Source organism: Pectinophora gossypiella, chromosome 25 (assembly GCF_024362695.1).
Source record: "Pectinophora gossypiella chromosome 25, ilPecGoss1.1, whole genome shotgun sequence".
NCBI lineage: Eukaryota > Metazoa > Arthropoda > Insecta > Lepidoptera > Gelechiidae > Pectinophora > Pectinophora gossypiella.
Window position 1 is genome coordinate 7219658 of NC_065428.1, and position 21920 is coordinate 7241577.

Genomic DNA, 21920 nt, shown 5'->3' on the forward strand with positions numbered 1-21920 from the left:
TTTTGTTTTGAATATGTCGATTTCCAAAGAAAACTGAATTATTTAGTTAGTAACATCGAAGAATAAAGGTTTTTGTTTGCTTTCAAAAAAATATTTTGTTTTAATTTCAGGAAAAATTCCCCTATTTCGGGATCTCGCGGGACTGATATTTGAAATCTCGCGGGATCTCGAATTTGCGATCTCGAGATTGCATTCCCTAAAAGCAGTACAATAAGAATTACTTTACGAGCATGTGTGTTGATACTAATATTTATTTATCACACTTATACACTATCATCACAGGTGGCCCCCAAATGCGATAGTAAATCAACATAACAACTCGTACATTATCTACATCTTATAACTAATAATTTTAACCTAGATTGTCCCACTGCTGGGTAAAGGCCTCCCCTCTGAGCTTCCACATTTGCCTGTCCTGAGCGATCTCTCTCCAATCCGTTTCATACACAACCAGGTCATCTTTCCATCGCATCCCGGGTCTGCCTCTATCTTTGCGTCGTCATTTTGTGACTAATAATAAACAATAAATATTATTTACCTTTCCCAATTTTGAAGCTCTTTTTTCCTAGAAAAAATATAATAATATGAGAAGTAATAAGTAAGGAGATTAGGTCCAGCGCAATCTTATTTCCGACTAAAAATGACTTACTAAGTCTTTATCCAAAACGTTTTCAAAGCTGGAAACATCACCACCAAATGAATCTCGCAACTCTTGCTAAAAATAAATATTGACAAACATAAGTTTCATTACAAAAAAGAATGTTATTTTTGTTAACAAAATCTCGCAACAGGCAAGCTAGTTTCAATCCAGGTAAAATAGTGGTCTCAATTCTTACCCAGATTGAAATTAATTGAAAGAAATCTATGTTTTGTTAATGAAAATCAAATATTACTTTAGACCGACCAGTAAACTGACGAAACATGAACCGAAAGAATTTTACATCAGGAGGAGGACAGGAGGAGACTCGAGGCCTTTGAAATGTGGTGTTGGAGGAGGATGGAAAGAATAAGTTGGACTGAAAGGGTTACAAATGAGGAAGTGCTAAGAGTAAGGGAAAAAGAACAAATACTGAGAATTGTTGAGGAAAGAAGAGGAAAGACGATTGGACACCTAATAAGACACGACGAATTTATTAAAAACATAATAGAAGGAAAGCTAGAAGGAAAGAGAGGAAGGGGAAGACCAAGAAGAGCTTACATGGAACAGATTAAAGAAAAGGTTAACATCGTGTCTTATAGGGAAGTCAAAGAATTGGCCTTTGATAGACTGGATTGAAAAATGCTACACCGACAAGGGCGTGGCTCTTAAATTGATGAAGATGATGAGAATGAGGACCCAATGGTGTAGGTAATGTGTAATGGTTAAGACGCTCGTCCCGTCTTGACAAGACCTGCGGGTTCAAGTCCCGTCCGAGAAAATTTTCTCTTTGTGAAGAAACTAAATGAACATAAACTCGCTACGACTCAATTTTGCGGGGACAGCCTTTATAAATAAGGAGTAAGGGAGCACGCGCGGATGGTCTGTCTCGCTCACACGCACGAGGTGGCACACTGCATCTGTGTAGTGTCTTGTGTGAACGAGATTTTTGTATGCATTTCCCAGGAACTGTGAAAGGCATTCTTACAACACAAGGAATAAAAATAGGTAAAATTGTTGTTCAAAATTCTAGATTAAATAAATTAAATTCATCTTTTTTGGGGTTGTGTATACGTTTTTACAATAAAATACCAGATAATATTTTAAATTTGTCAGAGAATAAATTTAAAGCTCACGTGAAGCTTACTTTATGTAAAAAAGCTTATTATAAGATTAATGATTACCTAAATGATAAAAATGTCTGGTATTGAATGTGTTACTCTAGTTATTAAATAACTTGTAATGTACCCTCATTGATTTAAAAGATGTGTTGCTGTTGCAGTTTCTTGTCATTTCTTCTCCTCAGCCCTAACACCTTTCGAAATGACGTACTTAAATTCAAAAATGTTACATTGACCTTCAACAAGTTTATCCATGATAATTACGTTGAATAAATGATTCTGATTCTGATTCAGTGTCCGGGGCTAAAACACACCCTGGACACTGCATACGAACACTTACGAAACTCATGTCTTCAACTCTCTTCTGTACCATTCTTGGTCCGCGTGGCTTTTAACACAAAAATAAAAAGATAAGTCACGACATTGGTGCAGATTCTTTGACAGAACCCCGCCGGTGTGGTCGACAATTTCCCACATGCAAAGCTTATCGCTATCTATCCGAATCCCGGTGGGAAAATATCACAAAAATTGCTTTGCGATCTCTAGTTTGGTTAGTGCATTACAAGCTGATCACCTGTTTGTCCGAAAGTAAGATGATCTGTGCGTCGGAAGGCACGTTAAGCCGTTGGTCCTGGTTATTACTTACTCATGTACCTAAGTAAAGTAGTCGTTACATGAGTTATGTCCTTGACACCAGGGTTGATGAGGTTGGTAATCCACCTCTCAATCCACACAATAGAAGTAAAAGAGAAGAGTTCATCTTGCGATGGATGTACATCTTACTACCCCAATTGGGATATAGTCGTGGGCATGATATAATAATAATTTAATTGCACTTCAATATTGCATAATAGGATTTTGATTTTCCGGTTTGAAGGGCCTCTACGTGTTAGCTTCGGCCCGACACGACTCCCAAAAATCCGGGACTCCGGGAAAAGTAAACAAATATAATCGTTTCCTTCATAATCCTTCATAATTTTAAAAAAGCGTACAAATAAATATATTTTGTATTAATATTGGAAAGGTTTACCTCACCACCTTCTGGAGGCTAAAAAATTAGTAGCTGTAGTTTATATTACATATATTTTTTTAATTAGGTGTACAAAATATTACCAACATAGAAATATTGTTCTTTTTTTTAGTTTTTTCTAACACTAAGATATAAAAAATACAATTCAAACGCTTACCATAGGTACATGCTGAAATAACGAAAAAAGAGAAAATGTAAATTACAGTAGGTGCCAAATAAAAAAGAAAAAACACTAACCAAATACAAAAATTGATTATTACCTATAAGGTTACTGATTATTTAGAAGATATGAATGCATGGGATTAACTGTCTGAGAAATGATAATAGGCAGCTAAATTACTCAATTGTATAACAATATTTTATCTTATTTTTTTTTAAAGAACGTCTAGGGCCCTGTGCCGAGGTTTTTCCTGCAGCTTCTTTTCGTCATGAATCGAAGAAAATGCAATCTAATTTTAAGTTATATCTGTCATTTTCTTATCCGCCGAAAAGGAAAGGGACGGGTAATCGATAAGCATAAAATTTATGGAACACACGTCAATTTTAAGCATCTAAAACAACCGTCTAAAAATGTTATATTGGCCCGACAGAATTAAGTTGACAGCACACGTCAAACGGTTTGCATACCAGCGAGATACCTTTTTGATTCGCCCGGGTTATTCATTCATTTACTCATTCTTCCTAAAATTAAGAGCTATCAATCATCCGTCCCTTTCCTTTTCGGCGGATAAGAATATGACAGGTATAACTTAAAGTAAAATTAGGAGGTGTCTGCAGGAATCGGGGCCATTGTGTGTATGTGTACCTAATTACCTTATCGTAGTGAGGATTCTGCGGCCCAGCGTATTGCCTTCGATCAGATTGCTGGAATATCAAATTACAAAATATTTATTACAGTTTTCATCTCTTAAACATAGCTCTCTGACTACCCCCTCGGGATATAGGCGTGATCGTATTTCACACTTTTCACACTTAATCCACTGAAACGATTTAGATTAAATTCGGTTTGGTAGAAGCATCCTTCTTTAAAGAAAAACAGAAAAGTAATACTCACTCCTCTAAAAAAAAAGTTTTGATAATATTCATCATTATGACGAGGAACTGGACTTTCTATAATAATCTAAAACACAAAATAAATTAATAAATAACAAATTAATTAATAACATAAATATTAATAAATCATTAACGACGTCTGTGGTCCAGTGCTTGAGCGTCCTATGTTCGATTCCCGGTGGAGACATATCACAAAAATCACTGTGTGATCCCTAGTTTGGTTAAGACATTTCAGACTGATCACCTGATTATCCGAAAGTAAGATGATCCGTGCTTCGGAATGCACGTTAAGCCGTAGGTCCCGGTCACTACTTACTGATATAAGTAAGTAGTCATTACATGAGCCATAATTAAAGCACATAATAACGGGTTCTTACCGCGTTTAAATGGGGATATGAGACTCTCTTTAAACGCGGTAAGAACCCGTTATTATGTGCTTTAATTATGATAATAACCGCGTAAACTTAAAACAATGTACATGAGTCATGTCAGGGGCCTTGGCGGCTCAGTAATAACCCTGACACCAGGGTTGATAAGGTTGGTATTTCACTTCACAAGGATAGGTGATAGGTGGTGAGCCGTATCGCCGTCTATAATGGTCGAGACTAGAAGGAGAATACCTCATGATAACTGCAGATGTTGTGATGATATTGTCTGCTAATTAATGTGATGACACCAAAAACCACAAGAGTTTTTAACATTACGGTCACTAGAGCTGTGAATTGAACCGTACCGGTATGACTAATTATCATATTTCTTTTAGGCAGATGTTACACAAGCACAGTCATAAACATAAATAGCATATATATGTCCCTTTGCTGGGCACAGGCCTCCCCTCAATCAAACGGAGAGGGATTGAACACAGTGGCAGCCCAATATTTACGTAGATGGTGCAAGACCTCATAGCGGCACCCCTCAGCCCCTGAAAATACAAAAATTTTCGATTAGATTACCACCAAAATTTACCTGTTTAAATCTTTTAAAATCTCTTCTTCTTTTTCTTTATTTTTTCTTTTTTTTGGGGCGGAAGGCAAGAGGGAAACCACTGCCCTATTTTTCCCTAAAAAGTAGCATGGAGGAAAGTGCTACACCGACAAGAGCGTGGCTCTTAAATTGATGATGTCGATGATGAAATCTTTTAAAAATTTACGGCCGCCCTGTATGAGATTTATGTGGCCGCAATCTATCCCGGTGAAGTTAGTTAGCGGCCAGGGTGAACCAGTCTTGGTTGATTTATTTTGCCCCCCCCCCCCCCCCCCCCCGGGCATTTGGGTTACTAGCCCGGAACTAACAGCTTATTTTTTATTTTTTCATGGGATAATAAACAATTATACATGATATATTAACAATAGCTGTAGGATATTTTCACATAAGTACATGTACAATCAACCATATTATCCACGTATTAAGTTAACGTGCCTTCCGAACCAGTTGTGGTCTAATGGTTAGAGCATACGCTTACGATGTGGAGATCCGAGTTTGATGCCACTTTTGATACGAAGTCTTGAAGATAGATCAAACAAGCCATGAATTGCTTCAATGTGGTTTTTTTAGTTACACAGCCTATTATTATACGAGGTGACTACTTCATTATTGTCAAAAATGATCAAAAAATAATCAAAAATGACGGTATATTGTATACTGGTTGAGTACTCTGGCTCTGCGCACCTCTGTAGGAATCACGGTCGCGAATTTATGTATGTGTACCGCGTTGGTGCCTTTGACAGTCACCTTATCTCGTCTCTGTGACGGCTTTTAATTAAGATTTTAATTGAAAAAGTACATGTTTACATAGCTACCTAGATAACTTACCGATCTTTACATGGCTGGCTGTCTTTCTTTCTTTCTTTTAAAAATCATTAACAAAGAAAAGAAAAACAAACCAAAATCATAAAAATAATAATACAAAAAATAAAACACAAAATAAATTAATAAATACTTAACAAAATAATTAATAACGCAAATAATAATAAATTAATAAATCATTAACGACGTCTGTGGTCCAGTGCTTGAGCGTTGAGCTCTCCTAGTCCTAGATTCGATTCCCGGTGGGGACATATCATAAAAATCACTGTGTGATCCCTAGTTTGGTTAAGACATTTCAGACCGATCACCTGATTATCCGAAATTAAGATGAATCCGTTCTTCGGAAGGCACGTTAAGCCGTTGGACCCATTTAGTAGTTACTGATGTAAGTACGTAGTCGTTATACCGGGTGAGAGCCTTCAGCGCTCCCCATTTGTCCGGCCAAGTAGTTAATGCCATCTGTCGCAAATCTACAATAAGTCACGGCAAAAAAAGAAAAAGAAAAAAAATGTAGGTAGTCGTTACATGAGTCATGTCAGGGGCCTATGGCGGCTCAAAAATAGCCTCACAACCCACACGAAAGAAGAATGAAATAAAAAAAATATCTATTAACTTGTTTAACAAACACGCCATGTTCAAACATTTGTTAGCCAATTATAAGTTTTTCTTACCGTCCCTGACCTTACATACAACTTTAGATAACCTTGTAACCTAGGAATTAAGTCTGAAATTAATTGCGTGCGAATTTTCGCTTAGATTTCTATTTCAGATACCGGCTGGTTTATTATCGGAATGAAAGTAAAATTAACACATTTAACTTTTAAAGCTAGAAGGAAAGAGAGGAAGGGGAAGACCAAGAAGAGCTTACATGGAACAGATTAAAGAAAAGGTTAACGTCGTGTCTTATAGGGAAGTCAAGGAATTGGCCTTTAATAGACTGGAATGGAAAATGCTACACCGACAAGAGCGTGGCTCTTAAATTGATGATGATGAACTTGTATAGAATATGTAAGTAGGTGGTTTTATGTAACTTTTATATATGTTTCTTTTTATCTTGGTGGAATAAAGTATATTTGTATTATATTGTATTGTTATTCAGTTTTTCACACAAACAGACAGATAGGCAGTCGCTTCTGTAAAAAATCGGACCTGTCAAGTCGGGTTAGGTAAGCGGACCCTGTGAAAAACGGGATAAGGGGATGACGATTTCTCACAGAGCCCGCTTACCTGACCTGAAGATGTGACAGGACCGGTTTTTTATAGAAGCGACTGCCTGTCTGACCTTCCAACCCGAAAACAAAGGCCACATACCTCCGAAAATACAATTCTCAGATGCGTGGGATGCGTCCTTTTCCTCCACCGCTGAGCCCGTGATAATAATTGATGATCCAAACACGTATTCTAAGACATATTAGAAAATCATTGGTTTAGGCCTGTGTTGGAGTTCGAACTTCCGGCCAAGTAGTTAATGCCATCTGCGGCAAATCTTCAATATAAGTCACGTCAAAAAAAAAAGGAGTTCGAACATGCGACCTCATAGTGAGAGTGAAGCGTACCAACTGCGCTACCACGGCTCTAAATACTTAACACAGTCAGACAATTCATTTCCTTTTTCTTTTACCTTGCGAATCATCCTCCATTACGTAAATACCTATTTGATAAAAATCAAAAGTAATATCAGTAAAGTAATATGGTATTGTTTGCACATTCAATATCCTGCTGATTCAAGTTAGAAAATTGATACAAAACATAATAAAAAATATGCAAAGGGAACAAATTGAAAAGCAAAGTGAAAGCGTCGGAACCTCGTGGACATAATTGGATGTGAATAATGTAGAAATCTATAGTTGGAAACTTCTAAGGCAATAGGTGGTGATACTTATCTTTCTTAAATCATTACATAACTAAACATAAGCTCACGACTACGTCCCAAGAGGGTAGTTAGAGGTACATCCATCGTAAGATGATCGAAGTACCCACACCTCACCGTGCTTTCTCTCAAACAGGATTTCTTACGTGTTTGTTGTCGCGAGCTGATTTCCGCCTTAAGGCGCTAATATTTTTTTGTACTATTCGTAAGACCTAACTCCTTTATAACGCCACATCTCAACGACGTCGGTTACGCGCTCCTATATGAAGTTAATATCGTTTTTCCAAAATGAACATTTTGCAATAACCGGTGTAAATTGTCTACTAAACAGGAAAGTCTTTGATGTGACTTGTTCGCGAAGACAAAGGTATAAACTTAGCAAATTTTCGAAGTTTGCCGGTAAGGTCTGAACCGAGGTTATGAGTTGGGAGAGAGGTGTCTTATTAATTTTTTTATTTAGTAAGTGACTTCATAGTTTTCCATTTGGCTGAAATACGAAATAAGTTATAATATAGTAAATACGAAAGTGGAATAGTATCATTTTAGAAAAAAAATATAAAATTTTACAATTGGGGCAAGTGGCAAGAGGGAAACTACTGCCCTATTTTTCCCTTAAAAAAGTAGCATGGAGAATGCTACACCGACAAGAGCGTAGCTCTTAAATTAGAGAAGACCTTCGTAGTTTAAACACAGGTAAAACACTATCAATCTCTATGTAAGTAATATAATAATTATATTGTATACGTATAATCTCCGCTAACCCGCAGTGGAGCCGTGGAGCAGCGTGGTGGAGTATGCTCCATCCCCCTCCGGTTGATTCAGGGGAGGCCTGTGCCGAGCTGTGGGACGTGTCTATACACGTTTATGTTATGTTATCATTGTATAATTATAATATAATCGTCGAATAACATTATTGAAAACTGCACTTAAGATAAATTAAAGTCATTGGTGAAGTCCGGTACTGGGTTTCGAACCGGCGCTCCGGCGTTTGAGAAGCAAGCCGGCCACAGGACCACAGTTACTTTTTAATACAATAAAAAAGCAGATTTTTAAAGGTCGATGACTGAATTCAACGTCTGAGTAGTCGTACAAATAATTAGAAATGAGTCACTTTCCAGGCTACGTTCCCCAAAAACATACATAATTACATAATTATTTATATACGGGTACATAATTATTCAAAAATATAAAAACAATTGTTGCTTGATCTTTGAATAGAATTATGTTGTTCATACTGCCCGCTATGTGCGAGCACATGAACGTCGGAGTTGAAGCAGTCGCCGTAGCCGAAAGCGACTGGATCACATCATCTGAATTATGTTGCTTCCTATATTGCTTCTGTTTATTTTGATCTGAATAATAATGGGTGGAAGATGTGTTGTGCCCGAGTGTTCATTTGTACCCGAAAACAATGATATAAGATGCATATGTCTGTTATCCATGAAATTAGAAGGTTAAACGAAGGCAACTCTGTACAGCGCCATCTATATTTTTTGGGGAATATAGGCAGAAAAGTTCTTTATTGAGGATTAAAAAATAAATGAAACCAAACTAGATTCTGCCATGAAACGTCACACAACGTGCGAAACGACAACACATGTCAGATATCAGAGATTTTAATGCATTTAAATGAGCTGTTTTCAGCCGCGTCATATTTTCTAGCGCTTAGTTTGGAAACCTACAGAATATAGTGAAAACTATGCTAGTTATCCTAAGTTTATCTAGGCTCAGATACTTAGCGAATGTGTTTGAAGGTTCTTAGGTATGACTTGGAAAATGATAATCAATATATTATAATGGATAATTATAGGCCATACGGCACCTGTCACGTTGGTCTAACAACAGCTCAGTGAGATGTGGCACCCACACTGTGGGTACCTGCACTGTGGGTTAGTTCCTCTTGTGATGGATGTATCTATGACTACCCCATTTGGTATATAGTCAGTTAGTAGTTAACAGCAAGACGTATTCATAACTAAACTAAGTACATAACACAAGAACTCAAGTTAAAGTGCAAGTTATAAGTTAACTACTTCCATACTGGTCGCCGCAGGGTTAAAACTTCAGTTTAAGTTCGTCTCCGTAAAGTTTAACCTTATTGTTAAATCCTTATTCGAAGTTATGTTAGTTTTGTATGTGGTTTCAGATTCTAAAGGCCGCGATACACGTGCCAGCTCTTTGCTAGTGTTAGCTACTTTTCGGTGTATCCGCCGCTTTAAGATAAAAGATAAAGATAACGATTTTTATTGTGCATAAATTTACGTACAGTTATAGATAATAGTTGCAGTTATAGTTGCAAATTACATCTCACTAAATGTTATATAATAATAATAAACAGCATATACAGTCCCACTGCTGGGCCTGTGTCTCCCCTCAATCTTTCGATCAACCACGCTGCTAAACTGTTCAACGTGCCCTCCTAAGCACGGTCTTACTTTTTCGGACAATCAGGTGCCTGCAATGTCCTTATAACAAAGGGTGATGATGATTTGTGGCTCTGACCTCACTAGGATCAACATGCAACGGTATAAAATTATGTAGACAGTAACTGAAAGTACTGAACAGAACTATGTATGTATGTATCATATTTTAGAGAATATTAGTACTTACCTCCGTAATAACGTGGCTAGGTTATACATGATAATAAATAATGTCGTTTAGACAAAAGTTGGTCGCTACCGCATTGTACACAAAAACAAACAATCACAAACTTCATTAAGAAACTGCATTTGCCAGCTTTATAACCTAACTTTTAACGAGGCGCCATTTTTTCATAAACTTTTTATTCGCGCTTATTTTTACCTCACTCGGCAAACAAAACTAAATAGACCTGCCTAATTACACGTCGACTTTATTTACTGTGTAGGAAAGTTCTGTTTCCAAAAATAATTGTTTTCGAACTGCATTGCTATGGTTGTAAGTTTGAGCAGTTCTTTTTCTAAAATATGATTTTTAATTTGAATTGTTCACTGCGTTCAGTTTACGTTCATTTTATTTTTTTCATAGAAAAAATGGTTTAAGATAAACTTAAATTAGTAAGTATTGCTGTTGAAACTTAAGAATGCAGGCGAGTAATTTAAAAATTCCGTAGTTTAATTTCCAGTTATATGTATAAAAAATAGATAAACATATTTTTTTTAAATATTGAACATTTTTATTTTTAGATTTGTCGCCTACTACATTAACTACACGTAGTATTGGCCGGAAATAGATCTATCTAGGTAGGTACTGGACTAGTTATTATATTCCTTTTATGACATGCCTTTTTTGTAGATTTGTGGCATTATCTACTTGGCCGGACAAATAGGCGACAAGTGAGCGCTGAGAGCTGAGAAATTCATTAAAACAACATACAGTAGAATTACACCCTACACACCAGTACAAAGGAAGGAATTAAAAACTTGTAGGAACCTAGGTACCTACGTACAGCAACATCAAGCTTTGTCTTAAAAACAGTGTTTCCTGTACTTTGTACACTACAAAGTGCAAAGGTAGTAGGCATCTCTAATTATATCCAGTGCTCTGAGAAAGTCGTAAAGAGACAAGACTCTTTGTGGCAACTTCTTAGTAACGAGCGAAAAATGTAGTTTAGTTTTTCAAGAACTTTTCATTCGAAAATTAAATGTATTCGAAAGACTTGGCTGGAGAAAAAACTTAGTAAAAACGTTTGTTGTTTTAATTATGATTCGGCTCTACCTATCTGTAGGTACGTACCCCAGACAGAAGTAATAGAACAGTTATGATTATGGATAGAGAGGTACCCATCGTAAACTCGTTGTCTTACACAAAAAAATTAATAAATTGCATGTTAGCGCCACCTGTTATCCAATATGTGAATGACTTAAGTTCTTGGTTTCACGAAACTATTATATGATCTGTGACGAAACTTCATAATTCAGAGCAGTTCTTTTAAATTCCACTAGATGGCAGTGTACATAGTATGTATAAATGTGGATAGATGGCGACGGTATGCAGTTTCTAATTTATCTTAATTTTATTGCCTTAGTATGATATCCTTGATATTGAAGGCAAATATATTTTTATTGTATTTGTACATAGGTACGTATTTTGTAATAATAAATTTACGAGAAAACCTTAGTTTTATCTTAATTATTATTTACGAAGATATATATAACTTGGGTACACACCTTGTTTTAATTTTAAAGAACAATTCAATATGTAGACATCTTTATTTACAAATTTCGCTAATAACATAAAAATTATACATGTAATATCACAGGAATTAAACAATTTGATTTTCCGGCTTATCTTCGCTGAACTGAGACGAAATCCAAGTCAACGCCCATTTTAGATTAGTGAGCATATATTTAAGGGCTTTAGTCCAATGTTCTTCGGAATTAAACTGTATTTTTATCGAATAAGCATGCGGTGGTGAAGCAGTGTCCTCAATTTTCCCTTTATCTATTCTATAAGGTAAACAGAAACCAGTGTTTCCCTTCTCTACTTGTTCCTTAAACTGCTGAAGACAGTCCAGGAATGCCACCATTGCCGCATCAAACTTGGTGTCCCAGAGAAAACGGAATCCGCCTGAACCATACAATGGTAGAACTTTCTGGTCTTCCAAAACTTCTATGTATGAATGATTACCGTACGGGACTAATCGGTATCGTTGAAAACAGAAGTTGATTTTCCTTGCTAACGAAGACAGAAGGAGAACAGTTTGGCCCCATGCAGCGTTAATCTCTGACCAATCAACAGGTGCCGTTGGCAATCGACCCAAGCGAAAGTTGTTTATAATACCAAATTGACCAGAATCAGAAATGTGGAATGTTGCTTTAAAAACATTTGTCTTTTTCAACTTTTCTAGTTGAGTTTGAGTATAAGACAGTTGGCACTCGTAAAACTTCATTTGATCTTCTGTTGTCATTAAATCCTTTCTGTACTTCGTATACTCCCTCCAGTAGATATCTTGTTCTTTTTCTAATCTCTCTTTCTCCTTCTCTTGTATGTCAATTTCATCTTTCATTGCTTTCTCTTCTTTCTGCAGTGCTTGTAACTCTTGTAATAATCTAGCTTGCTCCTGTTTCCAATCTTCTAGTTCTTTCTCAAGTCCTTCCAAGTTCAAATCCTCTTTATCATCTTCCAACTTCTTCAGATACTCGCTGTAGTCTTTCCATTCTGCTTCTGTGAGCCTTAACTGGTTATCCATGAGCTCTAACAGCGTGTCCGTACATTCATCACAAAGGGGATGGTCCACATCGGAATTGTTCGACAACAAGTCAAATAATGTAGCTTTGACGTGTAACTGGTGGCCTAGGGATGTGGTCTCCCACCCATCGGAGATCACCATGAAACCGTTGGCTCCGTTACCTGACTCGGACATCCGAAATGGGGGCACATAGTGTTCCAAACTCGAAGATTGCAAATCCAAATCGGCCTCATTATTTCGACGTATCTGTAGTGTTAAATCAGCAATGGTATGCTCCCCCAAATTGTTCAATGACTCGTCAAGCTTCAGAGGCTGCAAGCATCGCTGGCAGGAGAAACTAACGAACGATTTTGTTTCGCTCATGGTAGAAATACAACGCAGATACGGGCAAAACCTTTCACTTATTACGTCATTAACACGAACACGATTTCTCAGAGTCTACTATTTGTTCACACGGGAATACTTATTATAAATGCGTCGTAGAGAATCGTTCCTAATGTAATTTATAAAGAGACTTATCGCGAGAAAATACCACAAGCACAGCAAACAAAGAACTTTGCGATATATTTTTTTGTTTGACGTTTTGCGGTTTAATAAATGCCCTACTGCTACAGATGTTGTTTTAGAAAGAGACACCACTATGAGTCACTTGTATCTTCTTTTTAGCTCCATTGCTGATAGATATTGTTGCTAAAAAGTTACAACAGAAACGCAATGTTTTGATGTTTCTTTTTTAATTCCGGATTTGGATCACATACATTTAACTCCAAACATGGTTAAAAAATATATTTACAAGAATCACAAGAATAGACGTTTTGATACTTGCTCACAAACAGAAAATACTAGTGAAATAAAAAATAAAAGAGGTGAGTAATTTATCATAGAATTTTAATTCACTTTAGACTAGAATACAATGATTTCAAATTACACTACACATCCTAGCTTAATATTTACATAAACATTGATATTTTCTTGCAATATTAACCAAATATAACTTGCATTTAAGTGCGTATTGAGCTAAATGTCATAAACTTGCATTGTCTGTTTACTAAGAATCAAAATAATAAAATATATTTTTCTATGCAGAGGTAAATTAATTACGTACAAACAATTTTAACACAATAACACAATGAGTAGGAACAAGAATTAACACTACCAAACAAAAATAGATTAAAAATAAATGAGTCTTTCTTTAAATGCTAAATGCTAGTCAATACTTCCTATAATTTTAGAAAGCATCAAATTTGACTTTAAAAATTAAACTAAATTTTTACACGCTTACAAACTACATCACAATTCTACCAATTTTCTAAATATTTTCGTGTGGCAACTTTACGCGCCGCCATGGAGGTAATGCGCGGGATCTTGAAGTTGGTGGTAATAGGCGTTGGGAAGTAAAGCTTGTGCTAAACCACCTTGAGGACCTGCGTACTGCGCCGGTACTAGCATCTCCCTGGAAAGAGAAATAAAAATCAAGTAAATACATATTGCGTCGCAGCGAACTGCCACCAATGTATCGCATACAATATACATTGGTGGCAGTTCGCTGAAGTAAAGACCGTGAAGGGTGTAACAATGAAAAGGCCTTTATCCAGAATCAGTGTAACAACTTGTAACTAAAAAATAGGCCGTATGAATGCGTCCTATTGCTTTCCTATTGTCTTTCTTTGTAAGAAAATTATAAATATTACTACTAAGTAGAAGCTAGTATCTATACGTAAAAAAGTGATAAAAATTACGTAAAACAGTCCTAAAATCCTATCAGAACAAACTTCGATAGCAATTGTCTCAATATCACATCTATTGCATACCTATTTCGTGTTCCCAAAATCCACTTATAAACAAACCAATAATATACCTGAGATGCCTATACCTACTTGGGAAGTCGATGAGCAAATTTGCAGACCTCTGCGATACTTCGCTCCGGGCCGCATAAACTATAAATACTATTGATCTACTAGATCAATGTTCTTCTTCTTCTTATCGTGTGGGTTGTCAGGTGGAATACCAACCTCATCAACCCTGGTCAATGTTAAAAACGCATTTAAACGAAAAGCCGCCAGAAACCTGCCCACCACCACCCGCACTACTGGAGCAGCGTGGTGGAGTATGTTTCATACCCCCTCCGGTTGATTGAGGAGAGGCTCAGCAGTGAGGCGGTATATAGTTAATTTGATTTTTTATTATATTTGCCTGGCCGGACAAATGGGGACCACTGAGGGCCCTCACTCGTACCTACTTACTACCTATGCTTAATCGTTTACTTTTATCTACGAAATAATTAGGTACCTACTAGAACAAAGGATTTTTTTTCAGTGTTAAAACCGATGACCACAACTACGACACATGTGCATGATGTTTTTTTTACGTGAAATTCGGCTCAGTCGTTTCGAATTTGATTAATGACCCGTAACGACGGGACACAGAAAAAACGGGCCATAACTTCATAAGCCACAGGGGCCCTTTGTTTCAAAGAAATTGTGTTTGTGACCAACACAATACACGCCAAGTTGTGTGTTTAATTTTTTCCTTTCCATATTAGCGCGTAAGCAATTGGCTAGTTTCCAACTAGTCAAATCAGTTACTCTTTACTAAACGTCAAAACACGAAATTACTATGGAATTTGTATGTAAAAGCACACTGTGACGTCACAGAAAAACGTGATAAAATGTCTCACTTATTATTACAGTTTTCTTGATTAAAATTCATAAATAAGTTAAATAGAAAAAAGAAAATGTTTTTCGTCAGTTTTAGATCTGTCTTTATTTAGTAATCAGAATTTCATAATTTATCTTTGACCTAGGAAACTACCCAATTCTACTTAGCAACCTAGTCAAATGAGATACTTATTGTGAAACGTCAAAACGAAAGTTTTTTGAAGTTTGTATGGAAAAACTAGGCAAATCTGCGCAACGTGATCAAATTTTGTCACACTCATTTTATCGATACTGACGACATACTTATGTCATTTTGTCGAATACTGCTACTATGTGAAAATACGAACAAAATCACGTGGCACGCATGTTCAGGGAAAAACAAACACAACAAAATTTACTGAATCGATCGATAATTTTATCGCGTTACGCATGTTAGCCAAGAGAATATAACATACTAGAAAACCTCGTAAAACATTGTAACATTTGAATTCGAATTAGTTAAGTTAAGTATCTCAGTAAGTACCGAGATATCTCAATTTTGCCACGTTGCTCAACAAAAAGCTCGATGAAGCATGAGTACTTAGGTAGATCATTATATTCTATACTTCTGACTATCTCGAGGTGGGAATAGTCATGAGTTATATATGGGGCAGGTAGGTAGAGATAGGTAGATAGGGGCAGATAGAGGAGGCTAGTTTCCAACTAGTCAAATCAGCTACTTTTTAGTAAACGTCGAAACACGAAATTACTATGGAATTTGGATGAAAAAGCAACCTGTGACGTCATAGAAAAACATGACAAAACTTGCAATTATTATTAAGTACATTTCTCTTTATATTATATTATTTATATTGAGGTTATTACTACTATGCCACCAAAAACATTTTAATATCAAATGTTTCCAAAACCAAAGTTAAATTACCAGATCTCACATAGAGCCAAGTTTCTAACTCTATACACCTTAACTGTACAAACCCTAAGTTCACAAACTCTACATGTTAGGTAAAATATGGGGCTTGCAGGTTTAGAGTGTTTTTTTTTTTTTCAGATAATTATTATTACTTACTAAAAAGTTTTTTATCAACGAGAGCTTTAAGCAACTTATCGCATAATGTAAATAAACCCACAACACTCTGAAGTTTCCACCAGAGAGGCAATAAACTAAATAAAATAATAACACCAATCTTATTGTTACTGAGAAGGCCTTTGTTTGGCTATGTTATGATTAAAAGACCTTGGGAGGGCAGGTCACTCTCAATTCTTATTTATTACGATTCCTAAAGTGGGTTCCGACTTTCTGAGATTCTGTACAAAAGTCGATGACTTTTCGGGTCCCGCAAAATGATTAACAACATCATCAGCCCATTAACGTCCCCACTGTTGGGGCACGGGCCTTCCCTATGGATGGATAGCGAGATCGGGCCTTATACCATCACGCGGGATAAACAACATAACATAACACAATTTAACGTCACGCATAGAAGGGGTAGACAGTAGGTGTACAGGAAATACACCAACTCCTCGCCAGCTATGTTTACTGAGTCACCAGATCGGTTCACAAGCGGGGAACACCAGTTCAAACTCCGGTACCAGACATGTACCAATGAGTTATTAATTTATCTTAGATGCAGTTTTCACTAACACAGTTAGCTCGGACATTATAGATGGCGATACAGCTCACCTATCATGTTGGTCTGACAGAAAGCTCGGTGAGGAGTGGGTACTTAGTTCATCTTGCGATGTACCTCTGTCTACCCCAGATATAGTCGTCAGCTTATGTCATGTTATGTTTTATGGGGTGGTCAAAAGTGTGTCAGGTTCGAAGCAAAAATTCCACACTGGTTACCGCGGTCGGAAATAGGCGTGAGTTTATGTTTATGTATGTATATGTATGTTTCAGGCTTTCAGGCTTGAATCACCTGATTGTCCGAAAAAGTAAGTCGTTAAGCCGTTGGTCCCGGCTATTAGCCGTAAAAACACCTCCATCAACCCGCAGTGGAGCAGCGTGGTGGAGTATGCACCATACCAGCTCCGGTTGATTGATGAGAGGCCTGTGCCCAGCAGTGGGACGTACACTTATAGGCTGTTTATATATGTATGTATGTATGTTTTTGGGTGTTTAAGTTTGACGTCGTGTCTTGTAAGGAAGTGAAGGAATTGGTCTTTGATAGACAAGAATGGAAAATGCTACACCGACAAGAGCGTGGCTCTTAAATTAGTGATGATGACGTTTGACTCACGGTCTATTTGGTTGTTGTTGCGGCGTCCTGTCCCGCTGCCTCCTATTCTTGAACCAGTTGGAGACCTGGGTCAGGGTCAGGCCTGTCTTCTGCGCTAGCGCTCGTTTCTCGTCCGGGGTGGGGTACCTACGTAACACATTGAAAATCTTTACTCCCCCATTACAATACACAACACATACATAGCGGTCAAACACATAACCATCCTTTTTGCTTCGCCGGAGTCGGGTAATTCTTCTCTTCTTAACGTGTGGGTTGAGAGGTGGATGACCAACCTCATCAACCCTGGTCTCAGGATTATTATTGACGCCAAAGACCCCTGACGTGACTCGAGTAACGACTACGTACTCACATCAGTAGATAATTTTTACGCATACCACGCCGCCCGGGGGGGACGACGTGGTTATGTGGGACTCCCCGGGTGTCGCCACCCAGTATACCCACTAAAACCCAACGGTGTTCCTCTTTGCCGCCCTGTGGCGGGGATACGGGAACGCGATTGCACACAACCGCGTCCCCGCCGGAACATCAGTAGATAAGTAGTAACCGGCGCCAACGGCTTCACTTGCCTTCCGAAGCATGGAAGTCGGGTAATTAAGAAGGAACTGGCCCCGATTCCTGCAGACATCTCTTAATTTTACTTTAATTTATACCTGTCATTTTCTTATCCGCCGAAAAGGAAAGGGACGAATGATTGACAGCTCTTAATTTTAGGAAGAATGAGTAAATAAATGAATAACCCGGGCGAATTTTTAGACGGTTGTTTTAGATTTGTGCTTAAAATTGACGTGTGTTCCATAAATTTTATGCTTGTCGATTACCCGTCCCTTTCCTTTTCGGCGGATAAGAAAATGACAGATATAACCTAAAATAAAATTAGATGGTATTTACAGGAATTAGCACCATTATTGTTTTATATTTCTAAGATTAAGTAGATTATGTAACATCCGTTTATAAGGTGAGAAGACTTTAATGTCTTCCTCGAACGGCGCTTCACCCTTAACTCGTGTTTACTCCAGTGACGCATGACGTCATTGTTCGTAAGTATTTATATGTTGGCAGTATGCTCGACTCCAGTAAGTCCTCAAGTCGAGGACGTAAGTGTCAACTTAAAACACCAAAATGCTGAGCTGAAGCCGATACTAATGGAGAAAGAGTCGAAAACATCTTAGATTTCGGGTGTTAGGCACGACTGGATTGACATATTCTTGTTTTCGAATTAATGTTTGGATCATAAATGATCATCACGTGCTCAGCGGTGGAGGAAAATATCGTGAGGAAACCCACATTCATCGAGAAATGCAATTAACGGATGTGACTTAACCTTTATCGGGCTGGTTTCCCTCCGCGAATTGGAAGCTCAAACAGGCAGTGGCTTATGTAAAAACCGGACCTGTCGCTTACCTAACCCGAAGATCTGTCAATCTTCGGTCTTCGATATGACGATCTTCGGGTTAGGTAAGCGGACCTTGTGAAAAACGGGATAATGCTAGGGGGTGATGATGGATTGATATATTCTTCTAGAATAAAAATCCACAAATTAAAAAAAAACTCACCTGTTCCTGTAATAGCAGTCTTTCAAGGCGTTCCGACTCTTCTCCTTGAAGCAGTACACTGTCTCCTCTCCGTCCCAGATGGTCTTCGGCAGAGGATACTTCTTCCTCAAGCGATATTTATCTACTGCACCTGTGGGCAAATTCGTTTTATTATTTAATTGTAAATTCGAGGGAATGCACTCCCGACTCGAGATCGTAAATTCGAGATTCGATTGGAAATATCAATCCCGCGAGATCCCGGAAATTTTCGGGACCTCGTCTAGTTGATAAAAATGTAAAGTTAGGCAACCATCCTAACTTGAAACAATGAAAACTACTTGTTTGTGATAGTGAGGTTAATTAAAACAAAATATTTTTGAAAGAAAACAAAAACCTTTAAGTCCATATTGCTAACAAAAGCTCCGTGGCGCAGCGGTAAACGCGCTCGGTCTGCGATTGTTGAAGTTAAGCAACTTTCGCAAAGGCCAGTCATAGGATGGGTGACCACAAAAAAAAATTTCATCTCGAGCTCCTCCGTGCTTCGGAAGGCACGTTAAGCCGTTGGTCCCGGCTGCATTAGCAGTCGTTAATAACCACCAATCCGCACTGGGCCCGCGTGGTGGTTTAAGGCCCGATCTCCCTATCCATCCATAGGGAAGGCCCCTGCCCCAGCAGTGGGGACGTTAATGGGCTGGTGATGATGATGACTAACAAAAGATTAAGTTTTCTTTGGAAATCAGCATTATACTTAATCTAGACAACTGTGACGTCTGAGGGCTGCCGATTACAATACTTACCTAATTTAACCGTCATTACTTACTTAGGTAGGTAGTACTACTTACGAAAGATGCTTTTATAATAATCAGGTAATATTTATTTATTTACCACATAAATCACAAACGTGGAGACGTCGTGGAGATCCTTGGGGGAGGCCTAAGCCCAGCAGTAGGCGTCATACGGCTGATGATGATGAGACAAAAAGTATAACTCAATGAGATTCGTCCAAACCCGTCAATCTCGAATGAGATCTTGTCATATTATCTTCTTCTTCTACCGGGTGGGTTGTGAGGTGAATTACCAACCTCATCAACCCTGGTATCAGGGTTATTATTGAGCCGTTACATGAGCCATGACAGGTGTCACGGCCTTTGGTGTATGCCTTTATGGACGATACTCTTGAACTATTACAGATGATTCATATTATCCATCAGTAGTTTGTGATTTGTGTGGTAAATAAATAAATATTAAATGATTATTAAAAAAGCATCTTTCGTAAGTAGAACTACCTACCTAAGCAAGTAATGACAGTTAAATTAAATATTTTAATTGGCAGCCCTCAGAAATCACACACACAGTTGCGCGTGTTGATAATGTCTATGTGTGGTGTCTGTGTAAAACGAGGTTGTTTGTATGAAGTGTCTGGGGTGTGGCCTAAGTCGGTACAACTTACCTAGCGCCCGCCCGCGCACCTTCTCTGCCTCTAGATAGTGTGCCCTGAACCACAGGGATTGTAAGGCGGCGTGGTGGCGTGGAGGGAAGCTATGAGCTTCTAAGATGCCGTACAGCTCTTGGAAGACGCCGCGGTGGAAGGCCACCAGTGCTCGAGCCCTGCAGATATGTTGCTCAGGTTAAAAATAAATACAGGCTGCTAGTGACATTGTAACGAATACTGAGGGGGATGATTCAGACCGTGATTCTGAGCAAATTTTCCGTTTTTTAATTCACCTCTGAGGCAAGGCGGTGATGTGAGTTGGGAATATTTTATACGTGTTCAAAAAAATAACTGAAACAATTTACTTATCTCCAAACAAGCGATTTGAAAGTATTTTGAGTTGTGGGTACAATTATTTTATTACCCACAACTCAAAACCCCAATTTTGTGAGGTAGGTGATAGTTTTGGATTTCATGTAAGTAATGTAAACTGTCGTAAAATGTCTTACCTGAGTACAGCTTCGTTTCCTCTCAACAGTTCACTGGGAGGCAAACTCCATAAGAAAGCAGCTAGCTTCTCAATATCACCCTTTTGCTGCAACGCTTCACATAAACACTGAATTTGCTCAGAGTTGAAATTCAGGCATCTCCTCATATTACCATTTTCATTCTCAGAGAAATAACCCTGAGATGCTCGTTCTCTTTCGTTACCAACATTCAAATTATCGAATGCCATCTGATTGGTTATTTTAACTTCGGACAAATTCGGATTATTTTCATTCTGGCAACTTTTTAAATCGTTAAAATAGCGCCTGTCCTCGTTATCGATTTGCGAAAAGAAATTCTCATTAGAAGGCAGTTTTAGTTCGAAATTTAAATACTTTTTATTCTTCTGTGGCGATAAGTAGTTTTCGAATATTTTGTTACTTTCTTGTAAGTAGGTTTCCTTAGTTTTTTCTTCTCGGGGTGATTTTTGTTTGCATGAAAAGTATTGTTTTTCGCTGAGTTCTGTTTGGGAGTAGAAGTTGCCACTTTGAGTTTCGTATGGGAAAGGTGGTAGGGAGGTTTCTGATTCGCTAGTGAGGTCGCTCGATGGACTGAGTCGGTCTGAACACGACTCCATGTTTGTTGACTTCATTTTTGATAAATCTGAAAAGAAAATGTACAATTAAATGACAGAACGGTTTCTAACGTCACCTGAATCCTTGAATGGGCTGCATCAGATGACTGTTCGAAAAAGTAAGATGATTCCAAGGCACATTAGGCCGTTGGTCCCAGCTACTAACCCAAACACCAACCCGTAGTGACGCAGCGTGGTGGAGTATGCTTCATATCCCCTGTTTATCTACAATGTCCACAGTCCATTTTATTT

General features: G+C 37.9%; 2 protein-coding genes across 2 annotated transcripts; both read right to left on the reverse strand.

Moving 5' to 3' along the window:
* Positions 1 to 11688: 11688 nt before the first annotated feature.
* LOC126378124 (beclin-1-like protein) lies at positions 11689 to 13275 on the reverse strand. Its single transcript, XM_050026309.1, has one exon. It carries the CDS (start codon positions 13048 to 13050, stop codon positions 11761 to 11763), a length of 1290 nt encoding a protein of 429 aa, XP_049882266.1. The 5' UTR covers positions 13051 to 13275; the 3' UTR covers positions 11689 to 11760.
* A 737-nt stretch (positions 13276 to 14012) lies between these two features.
* Positions 14013 to 21686, reverse strand: LOC126378140 (homeobox protein SIX2-like). The gene is made up of 5 exons (XM_050026328.1): positions 21058 to 21686; positions 20567 to 20724; positions 19138 to 19267; positions 17585 to 17710; positions 14013 to 14140 (listed from the first exon to the last, which is right to left on the reverse strand). Exons 1-5 carry the CDS (start codon positions 21684 to 21686, stop codon positions 14020 to 14022), a joined length of 1164 nt encoding a protein of 387 aa, XP_049882285.1. The 3' UTR covers positions 14013 to 14019.
* Positions 21687 to 21920: the final 234 nt, after the last annotated feature.